The 27,761-nt window shown below is 41.4% G+C and overlaps 1 protein-coding gene across 3 annotated transcripts in view; it reads right to left on the bottom strand.

The window, feature by feature from the left end:
* Window positions 1-27,761, bottom strand: part of Dnaaf11 (dynein axonemal assembly factor 11) — a 140,987-nt gene that overhangs the window by 77,394 nt on the left and 35,832 nt on the right. For all 3 annotated transcript variants that reach the window (XM_021655126.2, XM_060389345.1, XM_060389346.1), the window contains 3 exons: window positions 27,322-27,399; window positions 10,902-11,074; window positions 5,814-6,040 (listed from right to left, as the gene is read on the bottom strand). In XM_021655126.2, coding sequence (XP_021510801.1) covers window positions 5,814-6,040; window positions 10,902-11,074; window positions 27,322-27,399 — 478 coding nt within the window. The remainder of the gene's footprint in view (window positions 1-5,813; window positions 6,041-10,901; window positions 11,075-27,321; window positions 27,400-27,761) is intronic.

Below are 27,761 nucleotides of genomic sequence, written 5' to 3'. Positions count from 1 at the left end.
CTGCTTTTTAGTTAGTTTGGCTAAGGGTTTGTCTATCTTGTTGATTTTCTCAAAGAACCAGCTTTTTGTTTCATTGATTCTTTGGATAGTTTTATTTGTTTCTAGTTGATTGATTTCAGCCCTTAGTTTGATTATTTCCAGCCGTCTGCTCCTTTTGGGTGTATCTGCTTCTTTTTGTTCTAGGGTTTTCAGTTGGGCCATTAAGTTGTTTGTATGTGATGTTACGAATTTCTTCTTGCAGGCACTTAGTGCTATAAATTTTCCTCTGAGCACTGCTTTCAGTGTGTCCCATAAATTTGGGTATGTTGTGCCTTCCTTTTCATTGAATTCTAGGAAGTCTTTAATTTCTTTCTTTATTTCTTCCTTAACCCAGCTGTCATTGAGTAGTAAGTTGTTTAGTTTCCATGTGCGTGTCGGCTTTTTGTTGTTTCTGTTGTTGTTGAGGTCGAGCTTTAGTCCATGGTGGTCAGATAGTATACAAGGGATTATTTCAATCCTTTTGTATCTGTTGAGGCTTGCTTTGTGGCCCACTATATGGTCTATTTTGGAAAAGGTTCCATGGGGTGCTGAAAAGAAGGTGTACTCTTTTGAGTTTGGGTGAAATGATCTGTAGATGTCTATTAGGTCCATTTGATTTAGGGATTCTGTGAGTGCTTTTATTTCCCTATTTGGTGTCTGTCTAGTTGATGTGTCCCTTGGTGAGAGTGGAGTGTTGAAGTCTCCCACTATTAAGGTATTAGGATCAATGTATGATTTAAGCTTTAATAATGTTTCATTTACGAATGTCGGTGCTCTTGTATTTGGGGCATAGATATTCAAGATTGTGATGTCCTCTTGGTGGATTTTTCCTTTGATGAGAATATAGTGGCCCTCCTTATCTTTTTTCATTAACTTGGGTTGAAAGTCTATTTTATTAGATATTAGGGTGGCTACTCCAGCTTGTTTTCTGGAACCGTTTGCTTGAAAAACAGTTTTCCAGCCCTTTACTCTGAGGTAGTGTTTGTCTTTGTTGCATAGGTGTGTTTCTTGGATGCAACAGAATGTTGGATCCTGTTTCCTTAACCATTCTGTTAGCCTGTGTCTTTTTATTGGTGAGTTGAGTCCATTGATATTGATAGATAATAGTGACCAATGCATGTTAGTTCCTTTTGTAATGGAGTCGATGATCTAACCCTGATTCATTGCTTGTTTTCTTTTCATTTTTGTTGGGATATTATCTGTATGCCCTGTTTTCTTGGGTGAATTTGTTTTCATTGGATTGGAGTTTTCCTTCTAGTATCTTCTGTAGGGATGGTTTGCTGTGTAGATATTGTATAAATTTAGTTTTGTCATGGAATATTTTGTTTTCTCCATCTATGTTGATTGAAAGCTTTGCAGGGTATAGTAGTCTGGGTTGACATTTGTGATCTCTTAGAGTCTCCATGATACTTGCCCAGGCCCTTCTGGCTTTCATAGTTTCTGATGAGAAGTCCGGCGTGATTCTGATAGGTCTACCTTCATATATTACTTGGCCTTTTTCCCTTGCTGCTTTTAATATCTTTTCTTTGTTCTGTAGATTTAGTGTTTTGACTATGATGTGACGTGATGTGTTTCTTTTCTGGTCTAGTCTATTTGGAGTTCTGTAGGCCTCTTGTATATTTATGGACATCTCTTTCTTTAAGTTGGGAAAATTTTCTTCTATGATTTTCTTGAAAATATTTTCTGGACCTTGGAGTCTGGAGTCTTCTTTTTCGTGAATTCCTATTATTCTTAGATTTTGTCTTTTCATAGCATCCTTGATTTCTTGGATATTTTGTGATTGGAACTTTTCTGATTTTACTTTTTCTTTGAGAGAAGTATCCATTTCTGCAAGTGTGTCTTCAGCTCCAGAGATTCTCTCTTCCATCTCTTGTATTCTGTTGGTGATGCTTACTTTTGTGGTTCCTGATCTTTTCTCCAAGTTCTCCAGCTCAAGGGTTTTCTCATTTTGTGTTTTCTTTATTGATTCTAATTCTGTTTTCATGCCTTGCACCATTTCTTTCACGTGTTTGAATTTGGATTCCTGTCTCTCTACGATGGCCTCTATTTCTTTTTTCATTTCCTTCTTATATGCCACTAATTTTTCCTCTACTTGTGTATCTATTTGTTTGGCTATGTTTGCCTGTGTTTCTTTAAGGATATTGTCTATTTCTTCTTTCTTTGCCTCCAATTGACTGGCCATCTCTTTGAAAGACTTGTTCATTTCCTCCTTATGAGCCTCAAATAATTGGGCAAGCATGGCTTTAAAATCATTTTCCTGTGCTTCTGCTGAATTGGTGTATCCATCGATTTTGGGGTTTGCTGGTGAAGTCATGATGTCCTGATTTATGTTGGAAGTGTTCTTTCTCCTACCTCTGGCCATTGGCTTATCTGAAACCTTCCCTGTTTGTTTTTGGATTCTGCAGATCAGACTGGTGCTGTCTCTCTCTGGTGTCTGGAGAGTTCTTCAGGAAGCTGAGCACTCTCAGCGTGTGCTGAGGACTAGCTGTACCTGTGGGAGGAAAGTACGCAGGCGCAAACGGGGCAAATGCAAGCATGTGTGTGTGCGCGCGCGCGTGTGACTGTGTGTGTGCGCGCGCGCGTGTGTGACTGTGTGTGTGAGTGTGCGTGGATGAGTTTCTCGAGGGACAGAGTGATGGCTAATGTTGAACCCTTGAGTGTGTGGGAGGGGCTCTGTACTGTTTATGTCGCAGGTGCTAATGATGATCGCAGCGCAATTTCTGGTATTAACTGTCTTAGCTCCTCAATCAGGCCCACAGGGCAGGAACTTCAATGTCCCTAGTGCCCCTCTGTTTCCCAAAGTGGGTATGTGGGTGGGAGGGGGGTTCGATGCCTGGCTTCTGATTTAGAAGGACCCAGGATCTGGGGAACTGCAGATTCTCAAGGGTGCACTCACTTACAGGCAGGTCTCTTGGCCGAGATCGTGGCATCCGGGGCTCTCTGCTCTCTGGTTTGGCCCTGCTTCTTTGATGTGTTCCGCCAGTTCTGTGCTGCTGTCACTGCCAGGTTCTGAGGTCTTGCTGCAGCTGGAGATTTCAGGGTGGTCACTTCAGCAGGGATGGGGTAATCAGGCTCTCTGTTCTCTGGTTTGGCCCTGGTTAGTCTTAAACTGGAGGGCTGTGGTGCCCCGCCAGTTCACTACTGCTCCGCTGCCACGTCCTGCTGTAACTGGAGACTGGCTTGCTAGTCCCAATGCTTTCTGGGAAGTCCTGGGATCTCTTCATTGTGCTCTCCAAGCTTGGGAGGCCCAGTGCCTGGTGTGTCCAGGTTGTATGACGTTTCTGCCTGGTTTCGGTGAGTATATAGCATATTCTCTGTCACTGTGGGATTGGGCGGGCTGTACCGTCAGTGATGGCGATCCTGCGGAGCTAGTATGGTGTCTAGCAGATTCGCGCCCTGGGAGGATGGTGCAGCCGCTGCGCGAATGTGGGACTCCGGGGTACGTACTGCTGGCTTTTGTCTGCCGCTAAAGTGGTTGGGGCTCCGTCTCAGCGGTTGTATACCCAGGCAGTTAGGTCTGCGCTGAGAAAGATGAGTCCGCTGTGCCGCTGTGCCGAGGAGGAAGGAGGTCTGGGGGAAGGGAGTGCCGCAAGAACAAAGGATCGTTTCTCTCCTTCCCCAAACAAGTCTCCGGGTGACCGGAGGCCAAAGTTTTCACCTCCTGCGATGTTCTCTGGTGTTCAGAAAGCCTCGCTGTGGTTTTCCTGGGTTGGGGGTCCTTCCATTCTCCAACTCAGAAGATCAGGTATCCCACTGCTCAGAAACTGTGTGTGCTAGTCGCCATCTTGGCTCCGCCCTCCCTCCCCAATTTATTTCTAATATTAGAGATCAGACCTCTACTCTTGCCTGATGCGTCTAAAACAAAAAGGGGGAACTGCAGAGAGCTGCGGAATGCTATGCCTTAAAGATGGAGCTGGTTTCCGCCTTCCACCTTCCCGATGGTGAGTGCTCTCTGTCACGAACAACTCCACATTTGGCTAAGGCCGAGGATCTGGCTTGCTTCCATGTATGTGGACCTATCTGCATTGCCCCCGTGGCACGCCTGGGTTGGCTACCCAGAGGCTATTTAAGCTGTGGGCTGGCTTTCCCCGGGGTCTGAGGATTGTTCAATGTTCCTGAATAAACTGCATTGAAAAAAAAAAAAAAAGAATAATTTCATTTCAGCTAAGACTCACTCCCAGGCTTTAAAAGGTCTGCCGTTTACCTAAAGCTACAGACTTACATCTAAGCTGAAGTCCCTTACTCCCTCTCCAAGTTCATGACCCAGACCATAGTTGGGTTTTGCCTGGGAGAGATGTGCAGTCTACTCCCATCCCCCTGCCTCGTGTGTGTGTGTGTGTGTGTGTGTGTGTGTGTGTGTGTAACCTCTCAAGTTTGGCCTGGAGGATTAGGAGAAGTAAGTGAGTATAGGTCACTGGACCACTGCTTCTGTAACCTTGGTGGTGCTGCTTTTCTGTCCAGACTGTGAGTTCTCCAAGTGCCTGCTGCTGAGGTAGGTGGCCACTGTGCTTGGCTGATCCTCTGGAACAACTCTGGCACCTGTGACACTGACAGTTCAGGCCAGGGTCTCTTAGGAAGACCACTCTGTTAGGTAGTATCCCTTTACAGCACCTCAAGCCCGGTGCCTCCCAACACAGATTATCACAGTGTGGAATGCTGGCAGTACTCCTCTCTGCATCCTCGCCATCTAGATGCTACAATTCACTACCCACCTTTCCCACTCTCCATTAAGCTGAGAGGGAAGACGCCAGGGGCAACTTCATTTTCCTCCCTAACTAAGCCAATGACTCAGTAATAGATCAGGGATACCATAGCTTACATCACTGACAAAGCTAGAGTCCAGTTACAGATTTCACAAGCAAGACAAGACTACAACAGTAAGTTTAACTAAACTGGGGTATTTTTTAGGCAGATGTACCTAGGTAGCCCTGGCTGACTTGGAACTCACAGAGACTTGCTGCCTCTGCTTCCCAAATGCTGATGGTAGGAGCAGCCACCAGATCTGGCTACATTAACATATATGCTGAGTCTGTGCAGGATTCAGAGCAGCAGATATCACTGAGGATAAAGAGGGGAACAGAACATAAGACTATTCAGTAGGCTTCTAGTGTTTTCCTGACAGTTCATCATTTCTAAAAGATTCACTGCAAGCACACAAACAACTTTCATTTATTCTCTCTGGGTGGTAGAACAATAGCTTTTTGCTTAATTGTTTGTAAAGCATTTGTATACTTCTGCAATATTTTATGATTATTATTTTCTCAATTTTAAGAAATATATTATGTAAATATTTAAAACTTTATATGGAAGCAAATAGGGTCTATAGTTGTGATTTGCTAAAAATAAATACCATGAAAAATTCAGAGTCATAAAAGATCAATTAGAGGGTTATTAATCACATTGAAAATGTATTCACTATATAACGCACAAAACAGAATGTTTTATGATGCAATCAGAATTATTCATTTGATAATTGGGTGATTTGCATTTAACTTTTTAAACTATTCCTGCTTTTGAAATCATGGTACACCTGTTAATTCATCTTTCCTGTTCATGTTTAGAGAGATTTCTCTGGGGATAATTTCACATGCAAATACCAGTTGCTGGTTGGGAAAAGCAATTTTTCTAAGGGAAGATATCCTCCTAGAATCATAACATGGGGTATTCATATCCCGTGCTCACTGTGATGTTATATTCTAGAACATAACCGATGCTGTGAACACCGTGGAGAGGAAATACTGATGCTGGTTTAATGGGAGTGAACAAGAATACGAACCACTGATCTACATACGCACCAAAAAGCATAGGTGTCCGCATACCGACACCCGTCAAAGCCGGGGCTGCTCTCCTTCTTGTCTCCACTTCCCTGTTCTTCCTCGAGTTTCCTCTCAGCCTCCTCTTTCTCTCTGGCTCTTCTAAGGCAGTAAGCTTTCTCCTGCTCTCTGATTTGCTGTTCAACCGCTGCGTAGTTCTGCAATGCCTGGATCCTTTCGGAACGTTCAATTTCTCTGCCATCCAACCACTTAAATAAAGTAAAGAGCAACAGACAGTACAATTATTCAGTTAAGCCAAGCAAGGTGATTCATGCATATAACTAGCATTTGGGTGGCTGAGGCAGGAGGATTTCCAGGAGAAGAAGGCCAGACTATGTCAACTTGCAAAGAAAGGAAGGAAGGAGGGGAAGAAAGAAAAAAACGAGGGAGAGAAAGAAGGGTCAGCCCCAAGTTAACTTTGATTGACATATTTTTAAATTAGAAATTATAATGCCATAGCAACAGAGAATTAAAACAAAGTAACTAATGTGAAATATCAGAAATATTGGTCTAAATCAATGCTTATTTCATTCAAGCAGTATAGTTTACAAAGAAACCTTACTGGAAATAAGCAGGTCTTCTGTCAAAACAATTAATGACAAGCTCTCAAAATATTTCTATTAATTTTATAACTGCTCACTCTATTAAGTTGGTGCTTTAATCAAATGACAGCTCCTGTAATAATAGTGTCCTCTAAGTCTCTTCCTGGAAAGGACCATACACAAGGAGCTCCAACTCACATCAGCTCATGTGCCTCCCTTGAAGATGTTAACAAAGTGTTCATTGTTATAGACGGTGTTTACATTACACATGTGTGTTAAATTAAATGAAATTAAACAGCGTGAGAGGATGGCTCAGTCAGAAAATGTCTTGCTGCACAAGCATGAGGTCTGTGTTCTGCCCCTTGTAGCCTGGTAAAAAGCCAGGGGTCCTGGTGCACACCTGTAATTCCAGCACGGTGGCGCCAAAGACAGTTAGACCCTGGGGTTGTTTCGTCAGCTAGTCTAGCCTAATTGCTGAGCCCCAGGTCCCAGTGAGAGACCCTGTGTAAAAACAAACAACAGAGTTGGCAAACAGAAAAGCAGGTGGTGTCCTTGTCATGCCTCCCCTGGCCCACCCAGGGATGACTGACAGCTCTGCCAACACCCAGATTTCTGCCCAGGGAGCCATTTCAAAGGGCTGAACTTCAGAACCCTAAAGAGAATTTGCCTTGTTTTAAAGCACTAGAGTTTTGTTAACCTGCTGAATCAGGAATAGGGAACCATCACAAAGTGAATTTAATGAGATACAAATTTAACAAAGTAGAAAATTTCAAACTAGTAAGATAAGCAATATTACAGATCAAAATGATAACGAAGAGATTAGATTTTCATGAGACTCATGTGGCTGCTACGCCTAGGCTGTAGATTTGGTTTTGAGCTTACTGGTGGCCAAAGTAAAATAATAATAATAATAATAATAATAACAATAATAATAATACATTATTGGTTAGATAATTTGATTTGATTTTTGCTGTCTTTAATTTTAAGATTTATTAATTTATCGCTTTCATCTAGTATTTAGTTTTGAAAGGCATCTTTAAAGTAGAGCTTCATAATGGACATCTCAAGAAACGTTACATGCTATTTGTACAGAGATATACTGGAGGAGTACAAGGCTTTTCAGAGGTTCTATTTTTAGCATCCTTCTATGAAGACTGAGGCCAGCCTGGTAAGTTTCTCCCAGTTGCTGCCATCACTTAAGGTAATAAGTAGTTCTTCCCCAAAGGAGTGCTTTTCAAAAGCTATTGAGTTTAAGCTAGAGTTAAGGTCTAACCAAGATGGAAAATTCTGAATAAAATCATGACATAAATAAAATAAATCTCTGTAACAAGCACAATGTGTAAATTTTCAAGTAACTGTTAGTTTATTTATGTAAATGAGACTATAAAAGGTTAACATAAATAGGGATTATACAGTTTTTTGGATTGGACTGGAAGATTCTGGCTAAATTAAAAAAAAATTAACCTAAGATTCTGATGAACTTCGGGAAGCAAGGTGTTGTTCTTGGTTATATCTAGAGCACATTTGATTTTATGAAGTCTTTATACATGTCTTAAATTTTTATTCATTCAGATGTACTATTCTATGAGTATGACAAAGGGTCCCTCTATTACATTCCAGATTGAAGGTCTCATAAAGAGAACTGGTTTGATATATGGCCCTCTGCCCAGCCACCTACCAGGCAGACCTCACTTATTGAAAGGTTCCTGTTAGACAATGTTCAAATTTGGCCTACATTTTCTCCAAGTCCAAATAACCCCTTCTGAACTAGGCAGCAAGGGCAGTGGAAACTGGGCACTTCCTGACCTTCCTCCAGATAGGGTCCCCCTGCACCCGGAACAAAGCAGTGTGTTCATGCTTAGAGATGACACCTAGGCATGCGTCAGAAACTGGGCATCTGCCCACACTGACTGACTGCAACTGTGCATAGATACGAGCTTACTGGTGATAACTGCATGGGTGGATTCATGCTTACTGATGATATCTGTGCATGGGTCACCGCAGAGGAAAGCAACTGAACTTGCCTCGGGGCTTCACTGAGGCAATCTGTAGGAGACATCAACATCCATCTAGAGATGGGTGAAATAAAAAAGGCTTGCAGCTCACATGTAGGGCCCTGAGTAACACTGTGCTATGTGCTACCAAAGTCAGTGCCCCTTCACTACCTGCAGGGCTCAGACCTCAGGACTCTCTTGAAAAAGGTTGGGTTTCCTTGTATCTCCTCTGTTCTTAGCAGCTAAGTTAAAGTTCTAACCCCAGAACCTCAACATTTGACTATTTGGACATAGGTACATTGTAGATATAATTCATTTGGGGGAAAAAAAAAACATATTGGAGTGATGTGGGCTTAATCTCATATAACCAGTGTCATTACAAAAAGAACTCCATGTGAAAGAACAGAGGCCTAAGAACACTGAGAAGACTAAGGCAGAGCATAGCAGTGAGAGTATGAACAAAGCAATGTCAGTCAAGTCTATTAATTAGGGGACAGTCCTAGAGTCTCCCTCCCAGACCTGAGAGGGACACCACTCAGCTTGTTTTTCTATAACATCATCTCAACAGTTTGATGATTCTATCATTTAAGCCATAGATAGACAAGGCTTTTCGCACTACAGTCCTAGCAAATTAACACATCTGCCACCACAGTCCCTTTCAAGTAAACCTCAAAGGCTCTCAGGGAAACTGTAACTAAGATTCTAAAGCACTCTGCTCAATTTTTAAGTATCAGCAAACACACTTACCAGTATTATTTTTCACAGGTGCTGATGGCCTGCTGTAGAAGCCGAGTGAGGGCAGTCTCCTGAAAGACTCCATCCAATGGTTTATGCTAACTCAGAGAGGAGCAGTGAGTGTGTGTGTGGTGGATGGTGGAAACTCAGAGTCAGACACAGGGAGTGCAGGGCCCTCCAGTTCCATGTGCCTGGAGTGTCAGGAGGGGCAGTTCTTTGAGTCCCAACTTCCTCTCTCTAATGTGCTTCACTGTCCTTCCTGTGTGGGTCTGAGACATCAGAGACACCAGGCACAGAGTACCTGTACTACACATGGCCATTTTCAGTACGTAGTGAGATGTCACAACTCTGACCTCATCACAGTGGCACAGACAAACTCAGCTGTGGTGGCCGTGTGACTCAGTCTAACCGTGATTCCTTCATGTTACTAATGACTCATAGCTTCAGTCTCCAGGACCCACTTCTAGCATGTTCTGCGTCACACCATTCATTTTCTATGAAGACTTCATGTGATGATGACATGTAGTTTGTGTGTTGAAATGATTTATCTCTTATGCTAGGTTCAATTACCCAAAACATTTTATAGTCTAAGAAAATTTCCGTGACAAGAAATGTGTTCTAGAATCTAGCAGTCAGTGATTTCCCAACTACAAAAAAAAGAAAAAAAAAACTGAAAATGAAGGAGCAAACACCCTCTGAAAACCAAGCCAACGGATGTTGCAGAAACCTAGAGCCACACATGAGCTAAGAAATTTGGACTTGTGTGAAAATTAATATTCTCCCTTTAATATTCTCAGCTGTATACTTACTCTAGAATCACATTTTTCCTAAATATTAGATCTAAAATTATTCTAGATAATATTAGTTCTAAAATTATTAAATTTGGGGGATATGGTGGCAAATAAAACATGGAATCCCTGAATATAAATCGGAAGTACAGATTAAAACCTGCCGGGGCTCATGCCGGGCACCTAGCCCTGGGAGGCAATCTTGCAGGCTTGGAATGAGATCTGAACAACATCTCCATGTACTATCAGGAGTGAATTATATTAATACCCAGATGCTGAAGAAATGACCTGTTGTTTGATATACACAAGAAACCCTGGTACATTTGGTGTCAGAAATCTCCTATTGTTCTGATGTGAGAAGAGAGGGGGGACGTGAAAGCAACTGCTTTCTCTAGACACACAAAAAAGAACAGGGCTCCTCAGGTCAGTGTCCTGAAGCATCACCCATGGGTTGATAGATGTGTAAATCTTATGACCCATGCCATTCAGACCCAGTTCAGAAGTCTTGAGGACAGGCTGTGGCAACCTGTTTACCTTGGTTTGACTGTTTGGCTACTGTTGATGCTTTGAGGCTGGTCTCACTGTGCAGGCCCAGATCGTTTGGAACTCACTGTGTAGTCCAGGTTGGCCTTGATGCAGTCCTAATGCTTCTTCTCTGCCTCTCAAGCTCTGGGACTGCAGTGGTGAATATCGGTAGTCATGAAGGCTGTGCTTCAAAAAATGACTCAACTGGTCAATAAGTGGCTACGTTCAGTGTTTTGATGTGACAGTAGAGCAATATGTGACTTACCTTTTAAAGATCTGCTCAAGTTTCAAAAACAATGTCAAAGGTTTGAAAATCAAAGAATACAATTTTATTCTTTAGCATATTCCAATCTCTGAAGCAACCAATTTTGCCTAACAATTAATTCCAAGAAGATAACAGGAATTACTGTGGTTGCTTCCTCTCATCTTTCTTGTATTTCTTTCTTTCCTTGCTTTTCCCTTTCTGCATCTTTACTTTGAGCATACCTTTAACTGCTGTAAGGTCACCACCACAAACTGCCTGTAGCCATCAAAGTCAGCACATGGGTTACCCATGAGGAAGAGCTCCTTCAGATGAATATTGTGTATCAGGGTTTTAATGCTGCTCAGCTCTCCAATGAAATTTACAGTCAAGTCAAGTTTTGTCAGACACTCACATCCTATAAAGATGAAGAGAGAGAAAAGAATAAAACCAGAGAAAATGTCAATAGTAATAAACTTGTGAGATAGTAAATAATAGATGTGAAACTAACATTTTTAATCTTCTAGTTATTTGCATTGCTTACCAATGAGTGATTTTTCAGAAATCTCACCTCAAATTCTTTTTTTGTTTGTTTGTTTGGTTTTGGTTTGGGTTTGTTTCTTTGTTTTCTTGAGACATGGTTTCTTTGTGTAGTCTTGGCTGTCCTGGGATCAATTTGCAGACCAGGCTGGCCTCGAACTTAGAGATCCACCTGCCTCTGCTTTCCTGAGTGCAGGGATTACATCAAATCAAATTCTTAGTCTTGTCTCACCTTTTAAATCTACAGTACTCCTTATTTTCAAACACTTGGTCAGGCAGAGGAAGGACAATTTCCAGCTGGCATCTGTAAGCCCAGGCTGATTAAGGTTTAGATTTGCTCATTATCTGACACAGAGAAAGCAATGAATCCATGGCTGCTAGTGTGGGCATCATACAGAGACAGACCGTGGAATCTGCCTTCTTGAGCATTTTACTAGGAGCTTAGGACATTTCACCAAGGAAGCAATGTTTGGAAATGACCCCCCCACCACACACACACACACACACACACACCGAAGAAAGGACATCTCTTAAAAGTAATGCATCAGGATAAAGATTTGTAGTCTTCTAGCTCTAAAGCCACCAAAAACTGAGCTATTACCAAAAGTGAAGAATAAAATATTGTGAAGCCCTGCTGAAAAATATAAAAAGGGTAAACTACAAGAAGTGAGCTTGAGTCATTTAATCTTCATTATATAAATGGCCAAATGCTCTGGTAAATGAAATCAAACTCAAATTTGAATTTGAGTTAATTTCTCTTTCATTCCAGAGAAACTTGGCAAATCATAGTTCAGACTTGGGAGTTAGACAGACATAAATAAGTTCAAATCCTAGTTCTATTTCATCCTTGCTATGTTGGCCTTGGCTAAGTAACAAACCTTAGTCTTCTTGTCTATAGAATTTCAATGATGTGAGCAGCACTGTTTGTTGACAGGAGTTGTGGAGATGACATGATTCAAATAAAGTACACAGCCCCCAACCCAAGAGAGCTTCCATAACACTAGGATACAAGACTGCAGTAAGCACTCTTCAGATGTGCCTGCAGGGAAAGAAGGCAGTATAGCCTCCTTCTGAACTCTCTATAGTTGTTGCTGAACTAAGGGAAGGCTGACCTGATTTACATGGCAGCCCAGTAGGCTTGGTTCAATAAAGGCTGTCTTTATTTGTGATTGAAATGTTTGTGGAAATGACATGGCAAACTCTAAGGCCTTCAATATATAAAGATTAAATCCAAGAAGCTGATGCAGCCTGAGCCAATGTGAACTTAGTTCTCCAAACATCTATAGATCCTCATCCCCTGTGCTTTTTGTTGACACCATTTTTCTAATGGTTTCCTGTGGATATTTAACCTGAAGTAAACTTGTCTATGTCAGCAAAATAAGCTTGATTCAGATTCGTTCATAGCTCTGCAATCTTGTCCCATTTAGTGAGTTAGACCTCATTTCTTTTTTAATTTATTAATTACAGTTTATTCACTTTGTATCCCCCCTGAATCTCCCTCCCTCCTCCCCTCCCAATCCCACCCTTCCTCTTCCCTACCAGTGTCCAACTCCCAGTCCACTGAAAAGGAAGGTCCTCCTCCCCTTCCCTCTGATCCTACTTTATCAGGTCTCATCAGGAGTGGCTGAATTGTCTTCTTCTGTGGCCTGGTAAGGCTGCTCCCCCTTGAGGGGGAGGTGATCAAAGAGCAGGCCAATCAGTTCATGTCAGAGACAGTCCCTGACCCCATTACTATGGAGGCCCCTTGGATACTGAACTGCCATAGGCTACCTGTGTGCAGGGGTTCCAGCTTATCTCCATGAGTGGTCCTTGGCTAGAGTATTAGTTTTAGAAAAGACCCCTATGCCCAGATTTTTTGGATCTGTTGCTGTCCTCGTGGAGCCCCTGTCCTCTCCAGGTCTTTCTATCTCCCACTTCTTTCATACGACATCCTGTACTCTGCCCAAAGTTTGGATATTAGTCTCAGCATCTGCCTTGATACCCTGCAGGGCAGAGCCTTTCAGAGGCCCTCTGTGGCAGGCTCCTAACTTGTTCCCTGTTTTTTCCCCTCCTCTGATGCCCATCCTCTTTGCCTTTCTGAATGGGGATTGAGCATCTTACCCAGCGTCCTCCTTGATTAGCCTCCTTAGATGTACAGATTTTAGTATGTTTATCCTATATTATATGTCTAGTATCCACTTATTAGTGAGTATATACCCTATGTGCCTTTCTGCTTCTGGGATACCTCACTCAGGATGATCTTTTCCAGTTCCCACCATTTACATTCAAATTTCATGATTTCCTTGTTTTTAATTGCTGAATAGTATTCCATTGTGTAGATGTACCACAATTTCTGTATCCATTTTTCAACTGAGGGGCATCTGGGCTGTTTCCAGCTTCTGGCTATTACAAATAAAGCTGCTACAAACATGGTTGAGCAGATGTCCTTGTTGTATACTTGAGCGTCTTTTGGATATATGCCTAGGAGTGATATAGCTGGATCTTTTTTTATTATTATTATTAGTTACATTTTATTAACTCTGTATCCCAGCTATATCCTGCTCCCTCATTCCCTCCCAATCCCACCCTCTCTCGCTCATCTCCTCCCTGCCCCATTCCAAGTCCACTGCTTGGGGAGAACCTTCTCCCCTTTCATCTGCCCCTGTTTTATCAGGTATCTTCAGGACTGGCTGCAAAGTCCTCCTCTGAGACAGGAGGATTGCTTGAGTCCAGGAGTTCTGGGTTGTATTGCGCTATGCCGACCATATAGCCGACCAAGATGTCTGCACTAAGTTTGGCATCAATATGGTGACCTCCCAGGAGTAGGGGACCACCCGGTTGCCTAAGGAGGGATGCACCGGCCCAGGTTGGAATTGGAACAGGTAAAAACTCCCGTGATCATCAGTATAGCTGGATCTTGAGGAAGCACTATTCCTAATTGTCTGAGAAAGCACCAGATTGATTACCAAAGTGGTTGTACAAGTTTACATTCCCACCAGCAGTGGAGGAGAGTTCCCCTTTCTCCACATCCTCTCCATCATGTGTTGTCACTTGGGTTATTCATCTTAGCCATTCTGATGGGTGTAAGATGAAATCTCAGGGTTGTTTTGTTTTGCATTTCCCTGATGACTAAGGACGTTGAACATTTCTTTAAGTGTTTCCCTGCCATTCGATATTCCTCTATTGAGAATTCTCTGCTTAGCTCTGTACCCCATTTTTTAATTGGATTACTTGACTTGTTCTGCTTAACTTCTTGAGTTCTTTATATATACTGATATCAGCCCTCTGTCAGATAAAGGGTTGGTGAAGATTTTTTCCCAATCTGTAAGCAGTTGTTTTGTTTTGATGACAGTGTCCTTTGCTTTACAGAAGGTTTTCAGTTTCATGAGTAGACCTCATTTCTTTTTTTGGTGGGGAGTGGGGGTTGCAATCCTCATTTATTAGCTGGACTTTCTTTTTTGTTTTTTTATATTAGTATTTTATTTTTAAATAATTTTATACATTCACTTGTATCCCAGCTGTAGCCCACTCCCTCTTTCCCTCCCAATCCTCCCCTCCCTCCCTCATCTCCTCCCTGCCCCCTCTGAGTCCACTGAGAAGGGGTGACCTTCTCTGCTTCCATCTGGCCCTAGCTTATCAGGTATCTTCAGGATGGTTGCAATTAGACCTCAATTCTTAAAGCTACATAATGGAACCAAATTATTACATGATAGTTTTCTTTACCCCTTCATCTTTCCTTGATTTCAGCACTTGACTCCACCTTGTAGGCAGTCATTTACAAGGGCAGCTTATAAGTGGCTAAACCATTGATGACAATGACACTACTCCTCCCAATTTTTCTCACATATTTCCTATTTAGTAAACCTACTAAAAGCAGTCTGATTTTGATTCTTATTAACTTTGTATGAAATAATGAAAGTAATCTTCTAAACCCACTCAAAACAAGACTATGTGAAAGGGGAAAATGAAAAAAGTAGATAAATGACAGAGAGAACTCAATATCTTGACATCCCACACAGCAAGGAAATGTTCTGAGACTGTGACAAACACATGAGGACATGGAAGTCTGTTTGGAAACGCTGCTCTGGCCATGCTGGACCAATGTGAACATCAAACTAAAAAATGGCAATAGCACAATATACTGACTTAGCACAGTGGCATAATCTACTGAATAAATCAAGGATCCATTCATCTAAAATGATGTAAGAAATAATAAACAGGGAAGTGGAGTAGGTGACATTCTTGATTAAAGTCAAATATCATCCAAGTGCAATAATGGAACTACAGGATCATTAATGAATGTATTAAAACCAGCACATAAAAGTATGATAAGGGACAAGATGTTCACATAATTTCTTCCCATCAATTTTTTAATTAACTAAAATATAAAATGTAGGAGCTATAAAGCAGAGTGACAAATTAGATATTAACTGTCCTTTGGTTCTTTTGTGACATTCAGACATTCTCTAATGATTTAATTATCTGTACAACTTTTGTCTTTTCTGATATTTTTCTGTAATGTGATTGAATACCTATAACTTATCTTTTTTGTTATAATCAGAGCTCCTTGTACATTGGGAAATTGTCTTAAAAACTGTTTTGCCTACTAATACAAGAAACTCTTTAGCATAGTGTAAAAGGTTAAGAAATATTTGAGGCAAGTAAAAAGGCAATGGTGGACACAAGAAAGAAGAAGAGTAAAGAGAATGATGAAGATAGAGGAAGGGGATAATGGGTGATTGAGCAGGTTAGACACCAGAGAGATTAGTTACTTGGCCAGATGAAAACTAAGAAAAATACAACTTTAAAGATAATGGTGCAGCTGAGGCAAAGGAAAGAGAACTGGCAAAGCTGAATGTAGGTCAAATAGCATCAGTGCCACTAGATTACTGTTACTGTTGGATGTGATGCTATAGCCAATACATAGATACTAAAAATATGTCAGCACATATAGAAAATTAGCTTCATGCTCAGTTTGTGAAAGTGGTTAATCATGGCTGGAGAGATGGCTCAGATTATAAAATGCTTGTTGAATAGGCATGAGGATCTAAATTCACATTCTCAGAACTCAAATGATCTGGGCACAGTAGCACTCAACTGTAATCCCATTACTAGAGGTAGGGTAGAAACAGGTAGATCCTGGGCTCTCATTAGCCAGCCAGTCAAGCCTAAATGGCAAGCCCTGGATACAATAGCAGGCTCCATCTCAGATAGATAAATGAGAAGAAATGGAAGGGGAATGGAGAAGAAGAGAAGGGAGAGAAGAGAAAAGAGGAAAAGAGAGGAGAGAAAGGGAAGGGAGGGGAGAGGAGGGGAAAGGAGGGGAGGGGAGGGGAGGGGAGGGGAGGGGAGGGGAGGAGAGGGAAGGGAAGAGGAAAATGCTGGATGTTTATCTTTGGCCTCCACACATGCTCACAGACAAATACTCGCACGCCTACATGTGCACATGTGTGGATACACACACACACACACACACACACACACCTTTTTAAAACTGGTTAACCAAATTTTATTGAATCTTTCATTCCACAATTACCAAAACATTAAGAATGATGGTTATGAAAGCTATATGACAACATGGTGTGTGGGGGGGAGTAATCATCAAAGTAGAAAAAACTAAAAACTGTGCTATGGCAGTGTCCAAAGACAGATGAAAAAATAAACATAGTAAAGTAATAACAGTAGTGGTAGAAGAGTAAAGAGTAAATCATTCTTTATTTCAAAAATTCTTAATATGGCTACATCTGATATTTTATATACAAATAGAAGAAAATTCATGAAAATTACACAATGCTAAGACATGGTTTTCTCTGCTATTAACTACGAGAGGAAGATAATCAAAGTGTGCTGCGCACCTTGAAGTATATTGAAATGCCACAGTGAAACTGTTTTTATAACTAACACATTTTAATAAAACCATTAGAGGGCTGACAGATAGACTGTATGAAGGACCTGTGTTTTGAATCCCCAGAACTGATACAGAGCTACGCATTGCCATGCATCATACCTGCGACCATAGGGTGAGAGAGGGGAAACAGGAGGTCTTACTGTCTTACTGTCCACTCCAAGCTAAAAAAAACAGCAAGCTATGGGTTTACTAAAAATGTTTGTCTCAATAAAGAACAATAGAGAAGGGTATGTGATGTCCTCCTTTGACCTCCATGCACACGTGGGCCCACATACATATGAATACAACACATAACAATGAAAAGATATCAAAATGCTTTGCAGGTGTATGATGTGCTTATCCACAAAATGTCAGTGTCTTGTTTAATGTCAACACAATGCCTGAGAGAAAGAGATTTATGGTGATTACTAGTTAAGGTCAGATTGCTAATGGTGACACTTGGTTCCATGATGTTGCCAAGTGTTATGAAGCAAGAGATTACCAGTGTTCTCACAGCTGAGCAGGGGCTTGAACTCAGATCTCCCTTCCTGAAAAGCAGCTCTGAACTGGAATATCAGAATCTCTGTTCTCCCTACCCCCCACTGCGCTGCAATGTGCAAAGAGACACTTTGTTGGTGGTGCTGGTCTTATATCAGTTCGGTCAGAGGGATGGCAGATGCCCCTCACTGCTGTGATGCTCTGTAGCATTTGGAAAAAGTGGATGCTGATCCTCTCCCAGGCAGCACAGAGGAGTTGGCCCTGATGGTGTGGGTGTGGGTGAGCTGGCCCCAAGGGCATGAGTATAGGAAAGCTGACTCTGCCACTCTCTGCTGTGGCACAGCAGATAATACCCCTACCCTTGCCACCTCTGGCAGTTGTGAAAGCTGCCCACAGGGTAGTGAGCTCAGGGGAGCTATCCCTGCCCCTCACCAGCTGCAGCAATCATTAAAGCAGGACTCTGAACAGCACCTGAACAGCACAGCAGAGCTGATTCTGGTGGTAAGCCAGTGCTGAAGGCTGGAGTGAGGAAGAGCTGATCAGGCTACTCCTCTGTAGTGAGGTGGTGTGAGTTTTATATGATGCTCTCTCCCTCCCTCACTGCCTGGGGCAGTAGGGAGACTCACCCTGAGGGCATGATAGCAGGAGAGCTGGCTCAGACCCTTGTGGGCTGCAGCACTTGGAATAGTAGGCCCATGCCTTGACTGGTCAGCACAGTAGAGGTGGTTCTGGAAGCCTCAGTGTGGGTAAGTCAGCCCCAAAGGAATGAGAGCAGGAAAGCTGACCCGGCCTCCTGCCAATGGCAGCATTGGGTGGCCTAGCTGGAGCAGTACAGGAGAGTTACCCCTGGTAGTGCAGAAAAAGGAAAAGCAGGTGCTCTGACCAGCTCAGCTACCACCCAGATCCAGATACAGGGCTCTGAGTTGCTCATCCCAAAATCTATATCATCTGTGAGTGGTTGAGACACATGAAAGAGCCAATCCAGGATCTACGTGACACAGGGCAACAGCAGGATAACTGGGAGAAATCCTGGTGAGGATCCTATATTGATGGTGTCACAGAAGCCAGAGATCTTGAACCAGGCAATGACTCATTGTAATGAACATTTGCAGTGAAAATGTGTGGATACAGGGTTATACTGTGGGACACACTGTGGCACACTACAGCTTCCACGATGTGATGTTTTTTATGCTTTGTTTTAATGGTTGTTTATTTGTTTGATTGTTTACATATTTTGGAGAGGAGTTATAAGAATGAGGGACAGTCGTGAGGGGATAAAACACGAGCAGGACTGGGGTGCATGATGTGAAACTCACAAAGAATCAATAAAAAATAAATTATTAAAAAAATAATTTCTGCCAGCATTGGCTACTTTAAAATATCATCATAATCACCATCGTCATCCTTCTACTGGCTGGTTTTACATGTCAACTTGACACAAGTTAGAGTTATCATAAGAGGAAGGAGCCTCAGTTGAGGAAATGACTACATGAGATCCAGCTGTAAGGAATTTTTCTTAATTAGTGATCAAAGGGGAGGGCCCAGCCCATTGTGGGTAGTGCCATCCCTGGGCTGGTGGCCCTGAGTTCTATAAGGAAGCAGGCTGAGCAAGCCAGAGTAAGCAAGTCAGTAAGCAGCACCCCTTCATGGCCTTGGCATCAGCTCCTGCCTGTACGTTCTAGTCCTGCTTGAGTTCCTGTCCTGACTTCCTCCAATGATGGACTATGATCTGGCAGTATAGGCCAAATAAGCCTTTTTTCTCCCTGACTTTGCATTTTGGATATGGTGTCTCATTACAGCAATAGCAACCCTAAGACAATTATGTTAAAGTTCCCAAACTAAAACTTTTATGCAATACATATTTAGGTCTATAAATCAAAGCATTTGTCACCACCAAGCTGGGAGTAGCTTAACCTGGACTGAACTTGAATCCAAAATGGTGGAAAGTGATATTCTTTTTTAAAACAATAAATTTAGTTTGATTTATTTTTAAGTTTTAACACAAATAATCTTGGTTTAACAGTTTATTTCTACCTATTACATATATGTGTATTAAATTGTATATGTACATGATAAAGTTACCTATGAAAAGATGACACCTAAATGAACATTGGTACAAAGTCCCAATTTATTTCTAATATCAGAGATCAGACCTCTACTCTTGCCTGATGCGTCTAAAACAAAAAGGGGGAACTGTAGTGAGCTGCGTAATGCCGCGCCTTAAAGATGGAGCTGGTTTCCACCTTCCACCTTCCTGATGGTGAGTGCTCTCTGTCACAAACAACTCCATATTTGGCTAAGGCTGAGGATCTGGTTTGCTTCTCTGTATGTGGACCTATCTGCATTGCCCACGAGGCACGCTGGGGTTGGCTACCCAGAGGCTATTTTAAGCTGTGGGCTGGCTTTCCCCAGGGTCAGAAGATTGTTCAAGGTTCCTGAATAAACTGCATTGAGAAGAACAAAAAAAAAAAAAAAAAAAGATCAGAAAGAAGGAGAGGAGGACCTCCCCTATCAGTGGACTTGGGGAGAGGCATGCATGCAGAAAGGGGGGGAGGGTGGTACCAGGAGGGGAGGAGGGAGGGACTTTTGGGGGGATACAAAAGGAATAAAGTGTAATTAATAAAAATTAAATAAAAAATTAAAAAAAAAGAAAAGTGGGTTCACCTTACACCACGCTAAAGAAAAGGCAAAAAAAAAAAAAAGAAAGAAAGAAAAAGAAAAGAAAAGATGATTAAAACTGGTTCACAAAATAATGATCTATCACATAAAATTAACCTAGGCCCTGAGTTCATAAAGTAACATGAGTTTTAGGACTGAAGTCCCAGTTCCAACAGCCCCAGCAGATTCTGATCAGCCACTGGTTCCAAAACAATAGAAATGAGTAAAGATGAGAGTCGGGGGGTGGGGGGTGGGGGGTGGGTTCAGCCTAGTGACCATGTTGGAAGGGGAAGTGAAAAGGTCCAAAAATTCCAAGTCTAACTTTGATGTACTGACAGAGCTTTAAATTTAAACAGAAAACAAACAAACAAACAAACATGGGACAAGGGGCAAGAGATGTGTATAAGTAAATAGTCATGGTCAGTGTGTGCACCACTGATCATGTTATGAGTTCTGGTCTGCAAGGTGGTCTTAAGAAATCCTTATCAGCCCAGGGGACAAGCTGTCTCCTTAAAGACTGTCTTCCTGCCCACTCAGACTCAATGCTACCACATCCTAAGCTTTGCTAATGCCTTAGGACATAAAACATCTGAACACACAAAATGTGATGCGTGTGCAACTGCGAACTGAACTCCCCAGGGAAAGAATGAACTTGTATTGACTGTGGCTGCTTGACTGACTAGAACCCTGTAGGCTGCAGAGAGCTGGAACACTGTAGATACAAAGCCCGATTGCCTCAGCTATCTTTAGTCCCCTCAAAGCCATCTTCTGTATCACTCACCTTCTGTATCTGACCCAATGTTCTTTCAACTACCAGGCAAAACATTCAGAATGCATGAAATTAACAGATCATGAGCTTCCAGCAATTCAAAAGTCACAAGACAGCATCGAAAAGCATGGTTTCCATGCTTTCTTTGCTGAAACCCATTGGCCTGATGTCTCCATAACACATTTGATAAATGACCTTATTCAGTGACGATAGAAGTTCAGGTAAACTTCCACTTCAGACACATCATTTGGGGAAATCTTTCTAAGTTATTTCTCAGTCACGATCCTACTATTTGGCTCAGAATAATCTCTTTTTTCTTGTGAGGTGACAACCATGTGTTGTATTGACACTTGGCATTGATACTTTGGGAGACTCTGCAAAACATTTAATGTTATTTTTTTTTTAATGTAAGAAAAGGCTGATTTCCAATATTCCAACAAGATGAAAATTTCATGGTTTAGAGTTTTGCTACAGTTTTATGGATGAAGGACTCAGGACTCTCCATATGTTCATAGAAGTTTTTTTGTTTTATTTTTTCTCTTTTGCTTAGACTTGGCCTAAATGTAAAAAAAAAAAAAAAATTTAAACTGTGTTTTCTATGCTGTAGATGAGATCAAACTTGACCAAGCCTCCCCTGCCAAGAAAGCATTCTCTCCTCCACCCCTTGCCTTCTTTGTTGAAAAAGACCAGCTACTGACCCCATGGATCTGAGGCCACTGCAATCAACAATATGGCTGCCTTAGTTAGGAAGGCAAACACTTAGTGCCTTTCCCTTCTCTTCAGGTTAGGGCAGGATGGCTCTGGGGAAGGAGAAGTGGTCACTTCATTCTACCCTGGTTAATCCTAAACAGAGAAAGGGGGAAAGATAACTTGAGACAGGCTTTTTTGCTTTGTTTTCCATTCCCTCATCTCTTCTCCCTCTTTCTTCTTTTCTTCTTCTCTGCCACCTCGGTAAAGGAGAGAGGTGGGGTGGAAGGGAGGCCATTTCCTTTTCAAAATCAGACTGAGATTTACTGTAGCAGATGGGCTGAATACAGACATCCATCTTCCTCTTCCCTCACATCTAGCCCTTCAAATCAAACCAAAAGTACATGCATGCTAGCAAAAAATGAATGAGTGAATGAATGAATAAAAATAAAAAGATATCTCTTCTCTCTTTATCATCCCTCTAGACACCACTAATCTTAATATGCACATCCCCAAACTACCCTGTACCCAGTTCCTCCCCATTCAGGCTGGGAGGCATGGTACAGACACCTGACCAAACAGCAAAAGGCTGGAAGCACTCTGCTGACAACAGTTTGCAAAGTTCAAAACACAATAGCAGTGATGTTGCCCTCTAGTGGTGAATGATCAGAATATCTGGTAAAAGGGAAGTCCCCAGTCCTGTAACACCTCTCAACAAAAACAAACCCTGGATAACCCAGAAGAGTGAGAGCTGTCATTAACTTTCTGACACTTACATAAAATATATTACCATAAACATACATGCTGAGTAAAGGTCATTCTATTTGACCACAAACTAACAGTGACAGAGCTGTCATGAACAACAGCAGTGGCTGACCACTCTGCTAAAACAGGAAGGCACGGATGGATCTCTGAATCTCAGTACTGATTCTGAATTTGAGGCTTTGAGAATGGAAATTTTGGGGTATTGAGGACAGAAATTGAAAAGGAACAATGTTTGTTTGTTGCTGTTGTTAGATCACTGAGATAGTCTTTCTGCATGGGGAGGCAAAGAGACTTAAACCCACTGTGTCCCAAATGAACTCCTCCCGGCTCTAGCTGTTGACAGATGGGAATGGGGTGGCAGCACAGCTTGCCTGCCTCTGCTCCACGCCCCTCACTCTGCAGCAAGGCTGCCAGTCAACATGCTCCACCCACTCACAGGGCACCCAGCCCTGCCACGGAGAAGAGAGATTGGTTGGGAAAACTGAACCTCACAGCTGTAAGCCCACAACAGCCACTGGGCACACCAGATCCTCTGTGATTACTGTGGAGCATCAAGCTACTGCCTAAAGAAAATAGCACAGAATAGGAAGTAGCAATAAAAAGAAGGCATTCAGAAAATAGAAGAGTTCTAACTACAAAAAAAAAAATGTTAGATGATATTTAATCCATCAAATAACAATAATATTACAGAAAAGCAGCAATCAATACAGGAGTGGGTCAGAAGGATCAAAACTGTGGCCAAATCAAAGGGTTAATTGCAAATGAATTCTAGAATGAGAAAGAATTAACATAATTATTCTGGGATTTAAATCTGGTGAGATGTCTCAGACTGCAGAATAAAAGACAAACCAGTTTAAATAGCTATACAGCTTAAGATGCATGGAAGGACAGGGGTAAAGAGAAAAAGATAGAAATGATTAGAGAAAGAAAGAGATTAGAAAAAGAAAGGATGTCAGAAAATAAGATAGGAACAAAGAAAAAAGAGCAACGAAGAGAAAAAAATGTCAAGAATTCTTTATGTAGAAAACTACCCTTCAAAATGTTTATTTTACAAGTAAACAAAAACTGAGATTTTTTTTTTTTTCAAGGAAGACCTACCACACAGAAAAACATTAAATAGAATCTTTTGGGTTGAAATGAAGACACTGGAGAAAAGCTCAAATTCATATGAAAATATCAGAACTAGCCTGTCAGCTGTTGTGGGTGAGGCTATTGCAACCACAGTGGTAAACTCCAGGGCTACAAACCACGGGGTGGTTACTTGGTGCTGAGGCTCAGAATGCCTTCCACAGCATCATGTAAGAGCTATTCCAATCTTGCTCTCAAAGGGGGAGGCAGAGGAGTCCAATCTACTGGATCTGCAGATACGATTTCAATCAGCTGGAGGCGTTGACTGCTAAATGCAACAAACAAGATCAAGATGTTGCCTTTCCAAATTCCAGAAGAGCCACAGACAAAAGGCTGAGCAAACTCCATGAATCACTTGTTAAGACCATGGACTGTGGGGGCCTTAGCTGATGAGGTGATCACAAGTGTTATTCAAGAAACTCAGCCCCCCCCCTCAGGGGGAGGAGATCAAAGAGCAGGCCAATCAGATTATGTCAGAGGCAGTTCCTCTTCCCCTTACTATGGAACCCACTTGGACACTAAACTGCCATCTGTGCAGGGGTTCTAGGTTATCTCCATGCATGGTACTTGGTTGCAGTATGAGTCTCTGGGAAGACCTACCAGGCCACAGAAGATGACAATGCAGCCACTCACTCCTGATGAGATCTGATAGACTAAGATCAGAAGGAAGGAGAGGAGGACCTCCCCTATCAGTGGACTTGCGGAGGGGCATACGTGAAGAAGGGGGAGGGAGGGTGGGATCGATCGGGAGGGGAGGAGGGAGGGGCTTATGGGGGGATACAAAGTGAATAAAGTGTAATTAATAAAAAAATGTAAAAAAAATAAATTAAATATATTAAAATTAAAAAAAAAAAAGAAAGAAACTCAGCCCCAGTGCACAGCCCATTACCACAATAGGGTTGGCAGTTGGGAAGCATGGACAAGGCAAACCAGGCAGTGTGAAGCAGCAGTGTGGGCCAGCGTTGCCTACCAAGAATGTGTGCCAGCAGTGGAAACCAACAGTGGGGACCAGCAGGAGGTGTTTTGGAAAGTGAAGAGAGCCACCCAGAAGGATCCCCCACCTCCAACACCCATCAAAGAAGCAAGGATCCAAATGTCTGTGTTTGGATAAGGTCAAATTCAATGATGTCCTATGGAGACATATGTTCAGAGGTAGAAAACATCCACAGTGATGCTGAAGATGATGCAGCAAAGAGTTAAAGTGATTAAAACATGTGTTCATGATAGTGATCTGATCCTTAAGAACCTGTTCTCTACCATTGGTTTAAATCTTCAAATTCAAATATTAAAAAAAGGAATCCTCGATAAAAGTGACCCCAGAACTAAATGTAAAAGGCAATATAAACTCATCTTGTTGGTACTTGATTTTCTTCTGGCTTATCTTTAAATGACTCTAAAACCAGTAAGTACAATTCTGCATTGATAAGTGAGTAATCTATAAAGACATGGCTTGTGGTGACTACAACAAAAGGAAAAACAGAAACATGACTACAAAAGCAAGGTTTTGTTTACTATTGAAACTAACATAGCATTAGTTAGATGTAGACTGTCACAAAGTAAGATACTAGTTTTAATTCCTAAAATGCAACTGAAAAATATTTCAAAAATATATAGTGGGTGCTAGAGACCCAAACTCCTGTCTGACAGAAAGTACTTTACACATTGAGCCATCAGTGAAAAAAAAATTTTTGTATTTTTAAATTTTATTTATTTTTATTTATTACAATTTATTCACTTTAAAAAAATTATTTATTGTTTTATTAATTATAGTTTTTTCACTCTTTATCCCAGCTGTAGCCCCCTCCTTCAACTCCTCCCAATTTCACCTCCCCTCCCTCTTCTACTCCCATGTCCCTCCCCCAGTTCACTGATAGGGAGGTCCTCTTTCCCTTCGCTCTGACCCTAGCCTATCAGGTCTCATCAAGACTGGCTGCATTGTCTTCCTCTGTGGCCTAGTAAGGCTGCTCCCCAAGTAGAAGCATTCCAAATGCCCAACAGACACAAGATGTGGGATCTCTATGCTGTGGAGTATTATTTAACCCATAAAAGGAAATTACATACTGAAACATGCTGCAATATGGAGGAAACTGGGAAGCAGTGTGCCTTAAAGAAAGAAGCCAGACACAAAAGGTCACACTTGGTGCTGCTCCACTTGCATTATGTTCAGAAATAAGGAGAAGGGGCAGTTTTGGGAGGGGACGAGGGTGGGGCTACAGCTGAGATACAAAGTGAATAAATTGTAAAAAATAAAAAATCATATTAAAGAAAGAAGGTGATCTTGAGCTGTCATTAGCGGGTAAAGTGAGAGCACACGTGCAATTGCTGAGTGATAAGAGGTTTATTTTTTCATGATGAAAATGTTCTAGAACATAGAAGTGTACCAAAAACTGCTGAATTGTGCATTCACAATGGTCATTTTATGGAATATACTTTATATTTCAATTTTAAAGAGTGACCCAAGTATTTCATAATAATAAATTTTGAGAAAACACTGTCTTTACATTCAGTTTACATGGTAAAGTTGATATGGATTAGAGAGGACATGTATGAAAGATTAAGACATTGAAAGTAGAACTTAACATAAGATAAACTGTATTTAGAAACTACAAGAGATTGATAGTTTAGTACATTAGAGTATAAGACTCCTGCAAACCAGTGTCATAACTGAAATACACAAAAAGTGGTATATCAAAGAAAAATATCTGTACCACATGACAATGGCTTAGGACCCAGAATATATAAAAGTATACTTTCCAAATCAATCAAAGACTTGGCTAAAAGATAGGGAACATTTTAGAATTCATCTGAGAAGAAATATCAACATGCCATGAGCATATCCAAGATCAATAGGAATAAAGGATCACAAAGCAAAGCAGTGTGGCGTTCCCGAGTGCATTTTACTGTGGGGAGGCATTCCTGAAGCTGTACAGAAATGACACGCACGTGGACCAGCAGGTGCAAAGAGAAGTTGATCCAAGCTTTCAGAAAAAAAAAATTGGCAGTATATTCCAAAATGTGCATATTTAAGCCTAGGAATTTCAAGTCTAAATAAAACCCTAATGGGGGAGGGGGAAAACGGGCACAAAGAGCTGAAGAAGAGTGCTGTCGCCAGCTTATTTCAGCAAAGCCCTAGAATCCTCAAATGTCCAACTGCTGAAAAATCCCTCTGAATTTACACCATTATGCAGCCTCTTGTCCCTGTTCTTGGATAACCCCTCTGTATTTATGGCATTAGCCTCCAGTCCCTATTCTTAGATATCAAGAAATTGAGGTAATTTCCAGGAAGAAATTAATTTTCAAAGTACAATTCATAAGAACCAGAAAAGAGAGTTCGGCACCTGCTGCCAAACCAGACTTAGATTCCCCAGAACCAATATTATGGAAGGAGAGAATTGTTCTTTGATATCCACAGGCGCTCTCTCTCTCTCTCTCTCTCTCTCTCTCGTCAAAAATGTTAAGAATGATATGTGCAATATGATCTGATGATAGAAAGCAAAACAAAAGACCAACGTGTCACATATTCCAAGATGTCAACTGCATCTCCCTCTGGTAAAAAGCCCAAGCTAGGAAGGGGCAAAACATACTTCTGGACTTGAATTTACATTTCACTTTACTGTTTGAATTTTTATAAGAACTAAGATGAGCATAACTTAATTAAAATATAATTTTGTAGTATACATTTTGTACCTGGGATACTTCATAAAGCTACTTTAAAGTTTTTCTTTACTTATAAACAAAACAGGAAAATTCTTACCTTCCAAGTTTTCAATTCTTTCAATGTTGTTTAATGCTAAGTTCAAATATTCAAGTTTCTTGAGTTTGCTAACATTTTCTGAAATACAAATAAGGTAATTAATTAGCCTTGGAGAGAGAAGACTATTTTGTAACTTCTCATGACAATGACACAGAGAAGTAAAGGGTTATGTGTGGCTACTGGCTTTTCAGATGTTTACTGTATCAGTTGCAGCTTCTACTGCTATGATAGGTCACCATGACCAAAAGCAACTTGGGGATAAAAATTTTTGTTTCTTCTTACACTTCCAGATAACAATCCAACACTGTAGAAAATCAGAGCAGAAGAAACTCTCAAGGTATAAAACTGAAGAAGCCACAGTGGAGTGCTGCTTACTGAGCTTCATATTTTATACCATCCAGGCCCTACAGCCCAGGGGTGGTCATAGCCACAGTGATTTA

This window comes from Meriones unguiculatus, chromosome 8, assembly GCF_030254825.1.
Source record: "Meriones unguiculatus strain TT.TT164.6M chromosome 8, Bangor_MerUng_6.1, whole genome shotgun sequence".
NCBI lineage: Eukaryota > Metazoa > Chordata > Mammalia > Rodentia > Muridae > Meriones > Meriones unguiculatus.
The sequence above is the reverse complement of the archived record's forward strand: the minus strand, read 5'-3'. Positions and strand labels throughout refer to the sequence as shown.